General features: G+C 42.6%; 1 protein-coding gene across 1 annotated transcript in view; it reads left to right on the plus strand.

Moving 5' to 3' along the window:
* Positions 1 to 13,517, plus strand: part of TBXAS1 (thromboxane A synthase 1) — a 227,848-nt gene that overhangs the window by 153,130 nt on the left and 61,201 nt on the right. Inside the window, exon 9 of the mRNA XM_059472124.1 lies at positions 8,901 to 9,209. Within this exon, the coding sequence (XP_059328107.1) occupies positions 8,901 to 9,209 (309 nt within the window). The remainder of the gene's footprint in view (positions 1 to 8,900; positions 9,210 to 13,517) is intronic.

Genomic DNA, 13,517 nt, shown 5'->3' on the forward strand with positions numbered 1-13,517 from the left:
ATGGCCCTGAAATATCCTGATGGCTCTTCAAAGTGAGTGGTGGAGCTTTGCAAGAATGTTAAAAGGAGCATATGGGGCTGGAAGAACAAAGAGTAAGAAAGAAATAATGAGATTCCTGTGCATTTTCTTGAATGTGAGTCAACTGCTAAAACAAGAAATTATTATTAATTGGGAATTTAATTTAAGCAAATAAAATTGTAATCTGTGGCGAGTGGAAAAGAACAGAGGGCTGCCTGCAACAGCAGGCTTTAGTCAGCAATTTGAGTCAGCACAGGGTCAAGCTTCTGGATGTCAGACACTTAGCCTAAAACACTCCCTTCCTGCATCCTCCCTTCCTCATGCAAATAACAGAGGGGAGGAGTGTCAGATGGTTTAGTGGGAGGCCAGATGAGCTTTGGGAGGGGATGCATGCATGCAGTGTGAGTTAGGGTGCACAGCTTGCTGCTGGTTTGGGCATGGGTGCCTGCTCCACGTGCTGGCATGCAAGGCAGGGCCTGGCCTGAGCTATTCTTTCCCCCATCACTCAGTTATTTCTTTTCTTATCTCTCCACACTGTGTATTCTGATAATGTCACTCCTCCCCCTTCAAGCAGCAAAACACGTGTGGGGCAGGGGAAGCTCAGCTACCACACACACAAATCCAATATTTATTGTTTGCATTGCAGTAATGCCAGGAGTCATTCTCAGAGTGGTGTTATCCTGAATGTTTTGCAAATACAGAATGAGGAGGTTGCTGTCCACTGATATTTGCTGCCAATGTCTCTTGCTCACCACAGTGCAGAGACTGGCAAAGCTGGACGGGACTCTCTAGCTGCTGAATTTTGGGCTGCTTTCTGATCCTTCCCCAAGTGTGTGTGTGTGATGGGGGGAGCTGTGCTGGTTATGCTGTTGTGCTGTGACACTGCCAGCCCAGTGTGGCAGAGCTGCCAAGCAGATGCCACAAACTCCATGATTACCATTAGACTGAATTTCATGGTGAAAAACTTGGTGCTTGTCTGAAATACCTGAGCCTGGTACTAGGGGGAAGCTGCCCAGAGTCAGAGACAGTGGCCAGTTCATTAGAGGTGTAAATAGACCTGGCTGCAGACAATCCCTTGATTTTACACTGACCAGCTATAGGAAGGATTTCCAGCCCTCAAGGAAAGCTGTGGGTTTCTCTGCAGGCCCACACAGTTTATGAAACAACCAAATAGGAGTGTATATTATTTTTTCCCACCCATAACTGTTGTATCTCTGTATCTTACACAGCACCTCAGCCAAACCTGGCTTTTTGGCTAGGATCTAAAAATCAGTCTGCTGCTGAAAGAGCTGTAAACACCTGTATTACGATTATACCAACTACAAAGAGTTCTGTTCTTTCTCTTAATTCATGAACAGTTTGATCTGAAATTCAAATTGAATTTCATCCCTGGTCTGTGTGGGACCATATGGAGAAGGAGGCTGCTGTCTTTCAAGATGTGAGCCTTCTAGTGCCACTTGCAGCAGTATAAACTGAGGGGACATGGGTCACTAACAAAATCTTGGTTTTAAGAATTCCCTCCAGCTTTATTTTTGGGTTGAATTAGGCTTAATCCCTCTGTATTCTACCAATGCTTTTACTTCTGCATTTTGAAGCTCAGAAAATTTTTGAGGAAGAAACCACCAGAATCTGTGCTCTCTTCTCCTCCATGAGTGGAGGCACTACTGTGTGAAAATAATTTTGTGTTTTTCAGCAGTTTGATTTTTATGTTGTCAGGATGCTTTATTAAAGATATATTTTAAATATATATATATATATATATATATATGCATACACATCACAAACAGGTACAGGCTGTGGAGTCACAGACATTATGGATGTAGCTGGTGAAATCTAATGATTTGCAATATCTGTGGTGCGTCACTGGAGGAGGGGCAACCTCTGCAGTGACTGAGAAGGTCCAGTGCTGGGGTGGACTGCCTGGGGATGCTGTGGGAAGTCAGGGTTTGCTGGGTTTTTAGGAACAGGTTAGACAAACAGCTGTCAGTGCTGGTTTGGCTGATGTTGCCTCGTGGCAAGGGGATGAAGCAGATAACTTGCTGAGTTCCTTCCAGGGCTTCTTCTCCTCTATGATGATGCTTTTGCCTTAAACTCTTTGAGTCTGCGTAAATCTGTTTTTATCCTAGGTCTTAAGCGGTTTTCTGAGATCATCATTAGCTCTCTTCACGGTGTTTTATAAGATTTGATGTCTGTTGTACCGATTTTACAGATGGAGAAGCTGCACCAGCTATAACTCTGCTTTACAGGAAAAAATGGGAGTGCAGCTTAAAGCATCTCAGCTTCTGTGGAAGGGCAGTGCTTTAACCAGTAAATCATTGGCCACTTTGCAGCTTTAGTGGCAAACTCAGCCAACAAAATCCATATCATGTTCTAATTCAGGCTTATTCTTGGCTTTATTTTTATTTTTTAGAAGAACATTGGTCACATGGAGAAGATCTGTCTTGTTGCCATGTTTGACACTTTCTGTTCAGGTGCCTTCATCTATTTGCTGATGAGCCTGCCCCTCCTGGGGGCAGCTTTCATTTTGCTTTCATGCAACATTTTTGTAGGGACACATTCCTTTCAAGCAGCAAGTAAAGGCATTGCTGTGGCTTCTGACATCAAATGCAGAGTTATTAAATGCTCAGAGAGTTCTCTTATGGATGTGAACTACTGTCAAAAAATTGCATACAAGATTAGTGATGATGATGATACGAGAATATAGCAAGTCCAAAGTTATACAAAATCTTCTCAGCTTGGGGTTTTATTATAAGTATTAAGATCAGAGCAGACTGGCAAAAGGCTGCTCCACTTTCTGAATCAGCACCCAGTGAATTTTTATTTTTTGCTTTACATTTAGTCATTTTTTAAGTGCCAAGTTATATTGCTTTGTAGGACCTTCCTGCCCTCAGACTCTCAGTCCATTCACAATAAAAACACTGCAGTGTTTTCTTCTGCTGATGTTAACAAATGCAAACAGAAGAGTTTTATCTGCCAGACTGAAAAGTCTCCCAGCCTCTCTTGAGCCATGTCCATATTCTGGAGTCCAACAGAGTCCAGGTCCTTGCAGAGCTGAGTATCACCTGTGAGAGCACCATGTCCTCAACCTTCAGACATACAAATTTGGGAGCCTCTCATCTGATTTGAGCTTCTGTGTTCAAACACAAGGCAAAAGAACACTCTCTCTGCAATGTTTTGGTATTGGATATATTGCCAGAGAAACTGGCTTTTTATTTTTTGTGATTTCACTGAGAAACCAAATGAAGCCTGCAAGTGTTAGAGGTTGAATTTGATCCTTTCAAAGATGTTTGGCAAAATGATAGTTTTAGTGGGACTGCGTTTTGTGCTTCTTTTTCAAAAGGATCTGGGTAGCTACCGCAGTGCTTTACTGATAACTTCATTGTGACACAGGCTTGTCTTACTTGAAAAGAGGGTTGCCAAATCAAATTTATAAAAAGCTTCCTGGATATACATTGACTTAGCAGTGTTTGTACAAGTTTCCTGAAATGAGATGTGAGTTTTCTAACTGATAGATAAGTATTCTGAAATCTGTAATTTTGAGTTTGAATCAGAGCATTTGAGAAAGACCAGGAAGGTCTGTACATTTTATTGTGATTGGTATTATGTTTGCAGCATCACATTTGCATGACTTGTACACCACAGCAAGTGCTTTACAGACTATCGACTTATTATGTCATTTATTTGGATTCCTTGATTCATCATAAAGTAGATTTTTGTGTTTCTGGGCTCTTTTGAATTCAAAATGCAGATCTGAACTATCAGAGGGGTAAAAAATTGAGTGTAACTTGCAGAAAATGTGATTGAAATCAAAACATTAGGAACTAAAATTCAAACTGATTCATATTTGGTAGTTTTCTTTAAGTAATTGTTTACTTCAGCTTGCAGAGAAGTTGAACAGCTTAATCTCTCTACCAAAAGCATGACCCAAGGGTCCCCTGAATCCCAGAGCATGGTGAATTTGCCAGAAGTTCAGCTGGCACATCAGCCTCAGATATGAAACCACAGCTCCCTGCTTAGGAGGAAGAGAGCTGGAGCCATCCCTTGCCTCCTGTGAGAAAAGTCATGCTGCATCTCGTGTGTGAGTGGTACATCTCTCTCCTTCTGACAGCTGTGATGATGTGAGGAGGGGAGATACTGAATTCACATGCAACCCCCGACGAGGGGGAGAGAATTGGTGCATCTGACTTCATCTTATCAAAAGGTTAATTAATTAGTTTATTATATTACATTATATTACACTATGTTATATTACATCTAAACTGAATCTGCTAAGCACTTAACTCTGCACCCAACAGCACTGAATCTCGTGACTGTCAGCCAACAGTCCCAACACACACACGCTAGGCCCTGATAGGCCAAGGAAACAAAACACCATCACTTGGGGTAAACAATCTCCATACTGCATTCTACTTTTGCACAAACACAGACGCAGCAAATGAGATAAGATCCCCTGGATCCCCAAAGCATGGTGAATTTGCCAGAAGGTCAGCTGGCGCATCAGCCTCAGATATAAAACCACAACTCCCTGATCAGGAGGGAGAGAGCCGGAGCTATCCCTTGCCTCCTGTGAGAAAAGTCATGCTGCATCTCGTGTGTGAGTGGTACATCTCTCTCCTTCTGACAGCTGCGAGGCTCGAGAGCCGTGATGTGAGGAGGGGAGGTACTGAATTCACAGGCAACCCCCGACAAGGGCGAGAGGACTGATGCATCTGACTTCATCTTATCAGAAGGTTGATTAATTACTTTATTGTATTATTTTTATTATGTTATATTACGTCTAAACTCAATCTGCTAAGTACTTAGCTTTGCACCCAACAGCACAGAATCTTGTGACTGTCGGCCAACAGTCCCGACACACACAATAGGCCCTGATAGGCCAAGGAAACAAAACACCATCACTTTGGGTAAACAATCTCCATATTGCAATTTACTTTTGCACAAACACAGGCACAGCAAATGAGATAAGAGTATTCTTGGGAAGAATTGTGCCTTGCTTTTCTCTGTGAAGGGAAATGTGGGGCTCTAAGGAGATGGGTTCTGGCGGCGTGGCCTTCCCCGGCGCCGCGCGCTCGTTCCGCCTCCGTGCAGAGCCGCTGCTGTGCAGGGCCAGGTGATGCCTAAGGAGTCTAATGAGAGGAATGATACGGCCCAGAACACTGGTGTCAGGAAATATACTGCAAGGTGTCTATCTTGGGCAAGCTGTAAGCGGAGCTTGTCTTATTATATATTTCAGAGGGGATGTCTGTGTCACCTCTGAGTTAGACATTTGCCCTGTCCCACACTGCATTCAAATTATATGGGTTTTGTTCAAATCCTAGCTTTCCATTCAATTATCATTGGCCTAATGACGGGCTCTGTGTTGTACAGGGGCAAATCAAGAGTCCATCCCATTAGCACGCCATTCTTTTGTGGCAGGAATTTGTTTCTGAGGCCATTGTAACATAAATATGCAAGTGTCAGAGGACAGGATGGAGGCTATTATGGGCTTCTGCTTTTTGTGAGGAAAATCAAACAAATGTCCCTGATGGAGAAAGGAAGCCAGCAGCTGGATGTGATGACCAAAGAATGTTTTTGTGCAGTGGCACTCTAAGTACCTGGTCTGTTGTTAAATTAAGAAAAAAATGTAATTTTAAATTTTTTTTCCTTCTGCTGACAGCTGAAGTGGAGGAACCTCCCCCCTCCCCTCTGAGAATTTTCATGAGATGCTTTTTCCTTATTTCTAGCACTTAACAATCCAATTATATTTGGGTTTATGCTAGTATTTGTCTCTATTGCCATTGTTAGGTTTTGGAATCAGAGCAATTTTTCCATCCTGATGGCGCGGAAAAAAATATGTTTCATTATGACTTGTTATAACCCTGGAAATCTTTTCTCTCACTTGGGTTGAGGATGATTTTTTTATGTGACACTCTATACTGATGCCTAAAGTGAAGCAGAATGAAGCATAAGGAAGAGAAGCTTTGCTGAAATATAGCTCCTTCCACTGTGTAAAATTATAATGGAAGAAAGCTTGCTTCTCTCTAATGTTACGCTTCCCCCCCACACTATTATTCAAGTTGTTTTTACAAATGAATGTTGTTTTTGCAAGGTTTGTTTATGAAGCCATTGCTCTTAGCAACCCCTGCTCGCCTGAGAGCAAGTTAGGTGGCACAGATCAGGTATCCAGTTTTTTCTGGATAGGATGACCTTAAAAACAGGTTCTGCAACAAGACAAGCTTTTAAATTCCTAACCAAATATATTACGTGAGTAATAAAAAGAGCTCCTCAAAATGGCCACAGAGGCATTTCAGAGCACATTCCTGGGAATATTCACTTGGGCTGGTATTCATTAAGTTTGCTTTCAGCAAAAATTCTCATGAATGAAATTTTATTCAGTAGTCATTATGATTATTACATTGCTATCACAGCAATAACCCGATGCTTTGTATAAGGCCAGGACCTGATTTTGTTTAAGGCTGGAGAAACATCTTACAGGGTCTCCAGAGAGTGTATTGTCTAAATATAAGACCAGGCTCATCTAACAGCTCCTGACTGGGAACAGAAAACCCTTAGAGGGCAATGGGTTTGTTTACAAAGAAATTCACAGCTAGAGAAGGATGGATGCAGAACCATAGCAAATGTTACACCTTTTGAGCTGCAGGAGGCTACAGTGCTACAATTCCACTGAATAGGAATGTAATTATACATTTTTATGTTATGAAGATAGTTTAGGTGATGGTGGCTAGTCTTGCAGATAGAGAGACTGTCTCCACAGATGTGGTTCATTGCTACTTTGAATTGGTTTATCCACACACTAATGAACACACTGGAACTGGACTCTCGTGTTTTTTTATTTTTTTGGTTTGTTTGGTAGGGGATTTTTGGTTGGTTTTTTTGGTGGTGGTGGGGTTTTTTTCTCTTTTGTTTTTTGGTTGGTTTGGTTTGGTTGGCTTTCTTTTTTTCTTGTTTGCTTATTTTTTTCAATTTTAAAAATTGCCTAATAGAAATATATCTATCGGGGAAATCCCTGAAGCACAGGCTATGCCAGAGAGTTGGACTCTGAGTCGTGCAATACATGAACTCTCAGGATGAGAACAAACTTTTCCTTGCCAGAAAAATTAAACAAGATTTTGAGCTATTCACAGCTGAAGTCTGCATGAAGTTTTACTTCCTCCAATCTATAGGAACATAATGGAGCAGAGGTATCCTATCATGTTGGTGGGAATTGTGCCTCAGTCTAGGCACAAGGAAGTTTTTTCAGAGCTGTAGCTCATTTGCAGAGCACAGTGTCTGTAATGGTTTTTTTGTGTGCCTTCACCTACTGGTGGAAAAGCACATCTCCCTTGCCTTGGAGGTGATTCAGTCTGAATGGTGAATGTGCAGAGTCCTTCAGCAGGCACTGGCTGCTATCTGGAGCATTGATTTTTGGGTGTACCAGGGTGCAAGATGCTCACTGGGTACAAGGTGCATAATGGAAGGGTTCTTTGGGGTGGGGGGAAAGAGCTGTTAAAGAGGACCGGTGCCAATCCCTTGTGTTGTTCAAACCCCAAAATAACCATTCTTCTCTGCCTGTAGATCAATCAGAACGGTTTGTTGGCAGCAGAACTAAGCACAGAACACTGAGTATTTCTCCTGTTTTCTTGTCTTATACTCTCTTTTCCCATGTCATGTGAAAAATAAATAATCTGATTAAGTTGTCTGACATTTATAATTAATTACTTCTTCCTTACTCTTATCTTGTTTGCCTGTCCTTTTCTCTGGCCCCTCTTTTTTCTACTTTATCTCTTAAACATCAGATCCAAGAAATCATTCACATGATTAATTTTTAACAGAAAAATACAGTTTACAGCATATTCTTTTCTTTTGAAGAAAAGCTTGGTCCCTTCTTTTGTCCATCCCACTGCACAAGTTGTCATGTTCTCGCACTGCAGTCACTTCTAAGTCCTTGAGCTATCATGTATTCTGTTGGTATTTGAGGAATTGAAAATCAATCACACAGCCTTATGGCTTAGGTTCAGCACAATTCTATTATGCCCACTCGCAAAAGTCAATTCAAACCTTTTGGGTTATATTTCAAAGCCTAATCAAGCTTGCTGTCCACACTGGTTGGGAGTCAGCTAACTCTTGGCCATAGGTCTGTTTATTACGGCTTCTGTGTCAGAAAGAAGTGTGAAAGAAACAGTTCTCATAAACAGTGGGATCATTCAGTGGGCATTTTGCAAAGACAAACTGCCCAAACAGGTTTTGTGGTACAGGAATGCTTGTAGTTTTAATATGGTTCTGCAAATATGTTCTTAAAGAATTGTTTAAAAAAGACTATCTTGTTACAAGTGTTCACAACTGTACTTTCTCATAAAAAGATGTCTTGATTTACTGAGATTAGATTTCAGCCCTGTCACACTAAGCTAGCATAGAAAGTTATGTAGATGCAACCCTGAACTTAGATGGTGAGTTCCAAGCTTTGGACCATACCAACAAGTGAAGGTGGTGCATCCAAGCAGATGGACCAGCTCCTCCAAGCATGATTTGTGCTGCCTCCATCTGGAGGTGCACATGGAGCCTGCATGTACCGTGTCTATGTCAGTCCCCTGATTCCCAGCAAGTGCCAAGATCTCAGCCTAAGTATAAAAGAGTTGGCCATTAGCAATGCTCTGTGGAGGGTACATAACATACCTCTTGTGAATTGGGGGCAGATCAGTCTCATCTCACTGGGAAGAAAGCAATGACAGGCTGTTAGTTACGGCATTTCCAGCTGATTTACAGAAGCCTCCTCATTCACTGAAAGGCTGGTGGCCATTCTGTAGGAGCCAAGCATGCACTATAAATAGGAAGTAGCTCTCTGCTTCCATCCCCCATGGAAGGCATTGCTCTGTGACCTATCCCTCATGTTTCTTGTTCTGCAGAGGCGCAGAGATTTTCTCCAGTGGATGCTTGACGCGGGCGACTCAGCCATGGCAGCCGGGTGTTCTGCTGTGCTCAGCCCATCTGCTGCTCCCAGACAGGATGAGGCACCTCTGGCTGGCACAGCCCCATCTGAAAAGGCTCAGAAGATGCTGACAGAGGATGAGATAGCAGGCCAAGCTTTCCTGTTCCTGATTGCTGGCTATGAGACCACCACAAGCACGCTGTCCTTTGCCACCTACTTGCTGGCCACCAACCTGGAGTGCCAGGAGAAGGTGCTGCGGGAGGTCGATGAGTTCTCTGCAAAACATGTGAGTATGATGTGCTGCTCTGGGGCTTTGTGCAGGGAGCAAGGCAATGGAAATGTATCAACACAAGAGATGGCCTAGAAACTTTGTGTCGTGGTGAATGCATAACCTTTAAAAAATATTTTACATTATTGAAATCAACCAGCTGTTGTCAGGCTCTAAAACTACACATATCTATTTTTTTTCCTCTTGTACAAGTGTTTCTACTGGTTTTGTGGTCAATTTTATTTACTGGGAGCATAAATAGTGGGAGCATAAATAGTGTCCTTACAAATCCTAAACTTCAAAGTTTTGTTTTAAATGTTCTTGTTTTTTTTTCTTCTAGCAGCAGAATATATGTGTAAGCTTAAAAAAAATAATGGTATCAAATTCTCTTATATGTGTTCAAATGACTTCTCCACTATCTGTATTTACCAAGGGCATTTTTGTTTCCAGGAGCTGGAGTTATTTACTTGTTTCATTCATACAGGGCAGGCCTAATTGTGCCCTCGTGTCTGGTGAGTTCAGCTGACTTCCTTAAGGCCTGCCAAGGTGTGAAGGTGCAACTTGGCCTGGGGTATGGGCAGTTTACTGGGTAATGCTGGGGGCAAGAGTTGCACACAGAACCCCCTGCTCTGCAGTCCCAAGGAAAATATGGGTAATCTCCTCATCAGTTCCTGAAAGCTGACGGCCTAGGAAACCAAAGGGGAACTGCTGGGAGAGCTATCCTATAGGATGGGTGTATGATATCAGTCATATGACATCTTTCTGTAGATAGACATGTGAAATAGTAAACATTTCCATGAAAGTGTGTAGAGATCTGAGTGCAATCAGTCATTGTCTGGCTGATTCCTTAAGGATGTTCCACGTAGGAAGTCCGTGTATATGGCCATGTCTACAGGGACAAGAAGTGTCCTCCTGTAGGCAAAGCCTCAGCATCCAGCACAGGTGGTAGTGGGGGCTGCTGGGTACACCCTCTAAGCACCTCAGTAGTTTATTCTGGGGTATTAAAGGCTAGCTCTGTGTGTGACAAATTTCCCTTACCAGCTGGTCTGGTCCAGTTCCAGTTAAAGGAGCCCTTGCTGTGCACTTGGAGACTGCAGAGTGAGTCAGTGCAAGAGGTTCACATGTGGGTGTGAGTCTGATTCAAGCTGGAGAACAAAATGGACCCTGGCTTGTGTATGGTCTGACTGAGCTGCCATTCATTATTAGTAATGTTTCAATAACAATCAATATTAGTAACGTTTCAATAATAATCAAATTCAAATGCCTAATTCTTGACTCTCTTGGTTCTCTATGAATATTTTGTCAATAATTTCAGCTTTTGCACTGTCTAGGAGGGGTTATGAAGCTAGGGACACTTATGGCAGTGTTCCCAGTCAGTGTAGAGAGTTTGCACTCAAATTAATTTCTGCTCTGTACAAAATATGTATGAGGCTCAACTCAAGCTGGTGTCCTCATCCCAAGCTGTGCTGTCCCATGTCATATATTGATTGGAAGAACCTTTCAAGTAAATTCCCTGTACTTTCTGAGTTGTCAGGTTTAGCTTTAGATGGTGCATATATGGCCAAGGAGAAGAGAGGGAGAGAAGGATAATGATTCATCTACAGTCCTCGATAACAGGAAATTTGTAGATCTGATCTGTGCAGCCCCATCCTTCAGAAGATTTCCTTTTATAAACAGTTCATGATTTGGCAGAGGGGCAGGAGGGGGCAATACACTGCTCAAGGAGCCCATCCCAGAATAAGGAAAAGGGTGCAGCAGTTCAGTCCCCTCAGTGACTGCAATTAACTACTTTTAGCCTAGAAAATGAGATCTATGTGAATGGTTTGCGAGTTACGGGAGCAGAGCTATTTTAGAACTGGGTATATATAGATGCTGTGTTCAGTTGTCATGCAAGAGAGAGGAAGGGAGGGACACAGAAGCTACAGGCTCAGTTAGTTATCAAGTCAGTTGCTAAGAAATTTGATTAGGTTATTGCTTTGCTCTTATCAAGGTGCTCTGCAATTTTCACAAAGGAAGGGCTTTAGAAGGCCAAAATATGGGGAATGGTACAGTCAGATTGTTTTGATATGTAGTAGAAGACTGTTTTGATTTGCAGATATGCAAGTATTCAACACAGTATCCTCTTCAGCCAAATTTATACTCAGGTAATTATAACTGCAAAATGTCCTCTACCTTGTCCCCCTTCTGTCCTCCATCCCTTTCAGTTGGCTGATGCAGCATGTTTTATTGCCCTAATCTGTGGTGTGGAGCTGCAGTCTGATTTTACAGCAGCTGCCGTGTATCATCCCAGAGATGATTGTACTTTGGTGGTGGACAGGGTGATTTATATACTCATTTACCAAAGTTTATAAAGACATGTGAGAGCCATCTGAGAAAAGGTGCTATAAATGACAGGCACAGCTCCAGCTTTTTGGCACACCAGTCAAAAACACAAAGCATGATGACCTTGTAATAGCCAGTAATAGAGCAAGGTTGGGCCATCTGGGCATACAGCAATATTTTGGTGGCTCAGGGTGTTGTACTTCAGGACACTCCTGCCTTTGCTGTGATCTTCATTTGTCTGTCTTGCGCAGTGGGTACATTGGGAGAGCATAAAGGGGATGGAGAAAGCTGAGTCAATGCTGGGTTAGAGATCCCTGGGCAGGCGTGGTGCAGGCTGCTGCAGTGTGGTGCAGAAACACAAAGCTAGGTGCTGCAAGTGTCTAGTCCCAGTGCTGGGACTCAGATACCCAGAGGAGACAGGACCATGTTATCCTGCTCTGTTGTGTCCAGCCAAGTTTGTTTCAGGGCTGTCTTGGGAGGTCTCACTGCCAATCTCTTCCACACAGCCTGTGGAGATGGCACTTCCAGGCAGGTGTCCTCAGAAAACAGTGTCTGAGTGAGTCATGGGTTGTCATCTTTTTCTTTTTACCTCCAGGACTATCCTCATCTGCTTGCTAAAGGACATTTTAGGTTCTTTTCTTGACTGACAGCTCAGTATTGAGGCTTCATGGTGTCTCTTTGCCTCAAAGTGAGAAGAGGCATCCTGCCCCATTTTAGAGTCTGGCAGGAGAAGCCCCTGGCCTCAGTTATTGTAGAGGACAGGAAATTGCCCCCTTACCTCTATCTGGGTCTTTAGGATTTAGGGAAAGGGCATGCAGAACTTCTCATCTCTGGGGAAGCAGAGAGACAAAATACTGAATGGTGATTACTTGTCACCACACGCTGTATCTTCCCATACTACTTTTGAATCCCTGTGTGTGTTCCAACTGTACTGGAAAAGACAAGCATAATTCTTCTAACACACAAATAAAAATTCAAATTATAAAGACTTTGACCTGAGCCTCTTCATAAATCCCTTGGGAGCGTAGTGTGTGCCCTGTGAAGGGCAATCTGCTAAAAATAAGATGCACCTATTTGCTGCAAGCTTGTTGCTGGGTGTGCAGCTTGCTTTGATACCATGAAAGCAAAATAAACAAGATGAAAAGAGAGTTAAATATGAACTAGTGGGGGCAGGACGCCTACCTCTGTGTCTGCATAAAATAATATTGCTTTCTGCAGAGACCACAGATCTGGGACAGCAGAGAGGGGTCAGATCCTCAGATGGGTTAAACTGGTGCATGTTTGGTATTAGTACAGGTATGGTGATATGCATCAGCTGAGAAGCTAGCCTGGTATGTACCAGTAAAGGAGGACATACGGAAAAAAAAAAGAGAAAGGTTGCTATTTCAAGACCAGATTATTTTTACAGCGTTTGTGGCTGACCATCCCTGAACTGTTAGAGGCTATACAGTTGTGAAAGAGATGTTTTTTTATCCACATTCACCAAGTGAGAAAGAATGCACCCATGGTCTTCAACTCTCCTTTTCAGTCAAAAATGATCCCTGTGCAGAGGTTTTAAAGAGCCCTTCGCAAGAAATATTTAGGAACAGTTTTTGCACATGTGACTGATTATATCATTGTAAAAGCAAGTTGATTTTTTGTTTGTCTGTGTGTGTGTGCTTAGCAAGACCATAGAAATCCTGGAGCACACACATTCATTTTGAGCATATGAACACTTGCTTCTGAGTGCCACTGTGTGCTCTGAGCTGCTCTGTGTGTTTTGTCCTAAGCCTCAGAGATTAGGGCATGAAAAATTGCATCTTCCATGCTGGGGATTCCCTTAATGTGAGGCCTCTCTTTTTTCCTCTATTCCCATTTTAGCATTTAAAAATGCTAAAATCTCTCTCCCTTCCTTGTCCCTGCTCTCAAGCCTGAATCATTGACAATTATAATTTATTTTTTTTTTTGTGTTGTTGTTTTACTGGACTGCACAATTTTAGACAGGAAGAGTAATGTCACAAAACA

Source organism: Ammospiza nelsoni, chromosome 5 (genome assembly GCF_027579445.1).
Source record: "Ammospiza nelsoni isolate bAmmNel1 chromosome 5, bAmmNel1.pri, whole genome shotgun sequence".
Lineage (NCBI taxonomy): Eukaryota > Metazoa > Chordata > Aves > Passeriformes > Passerellidae > Ammospiza > Ammospiza nelsoni.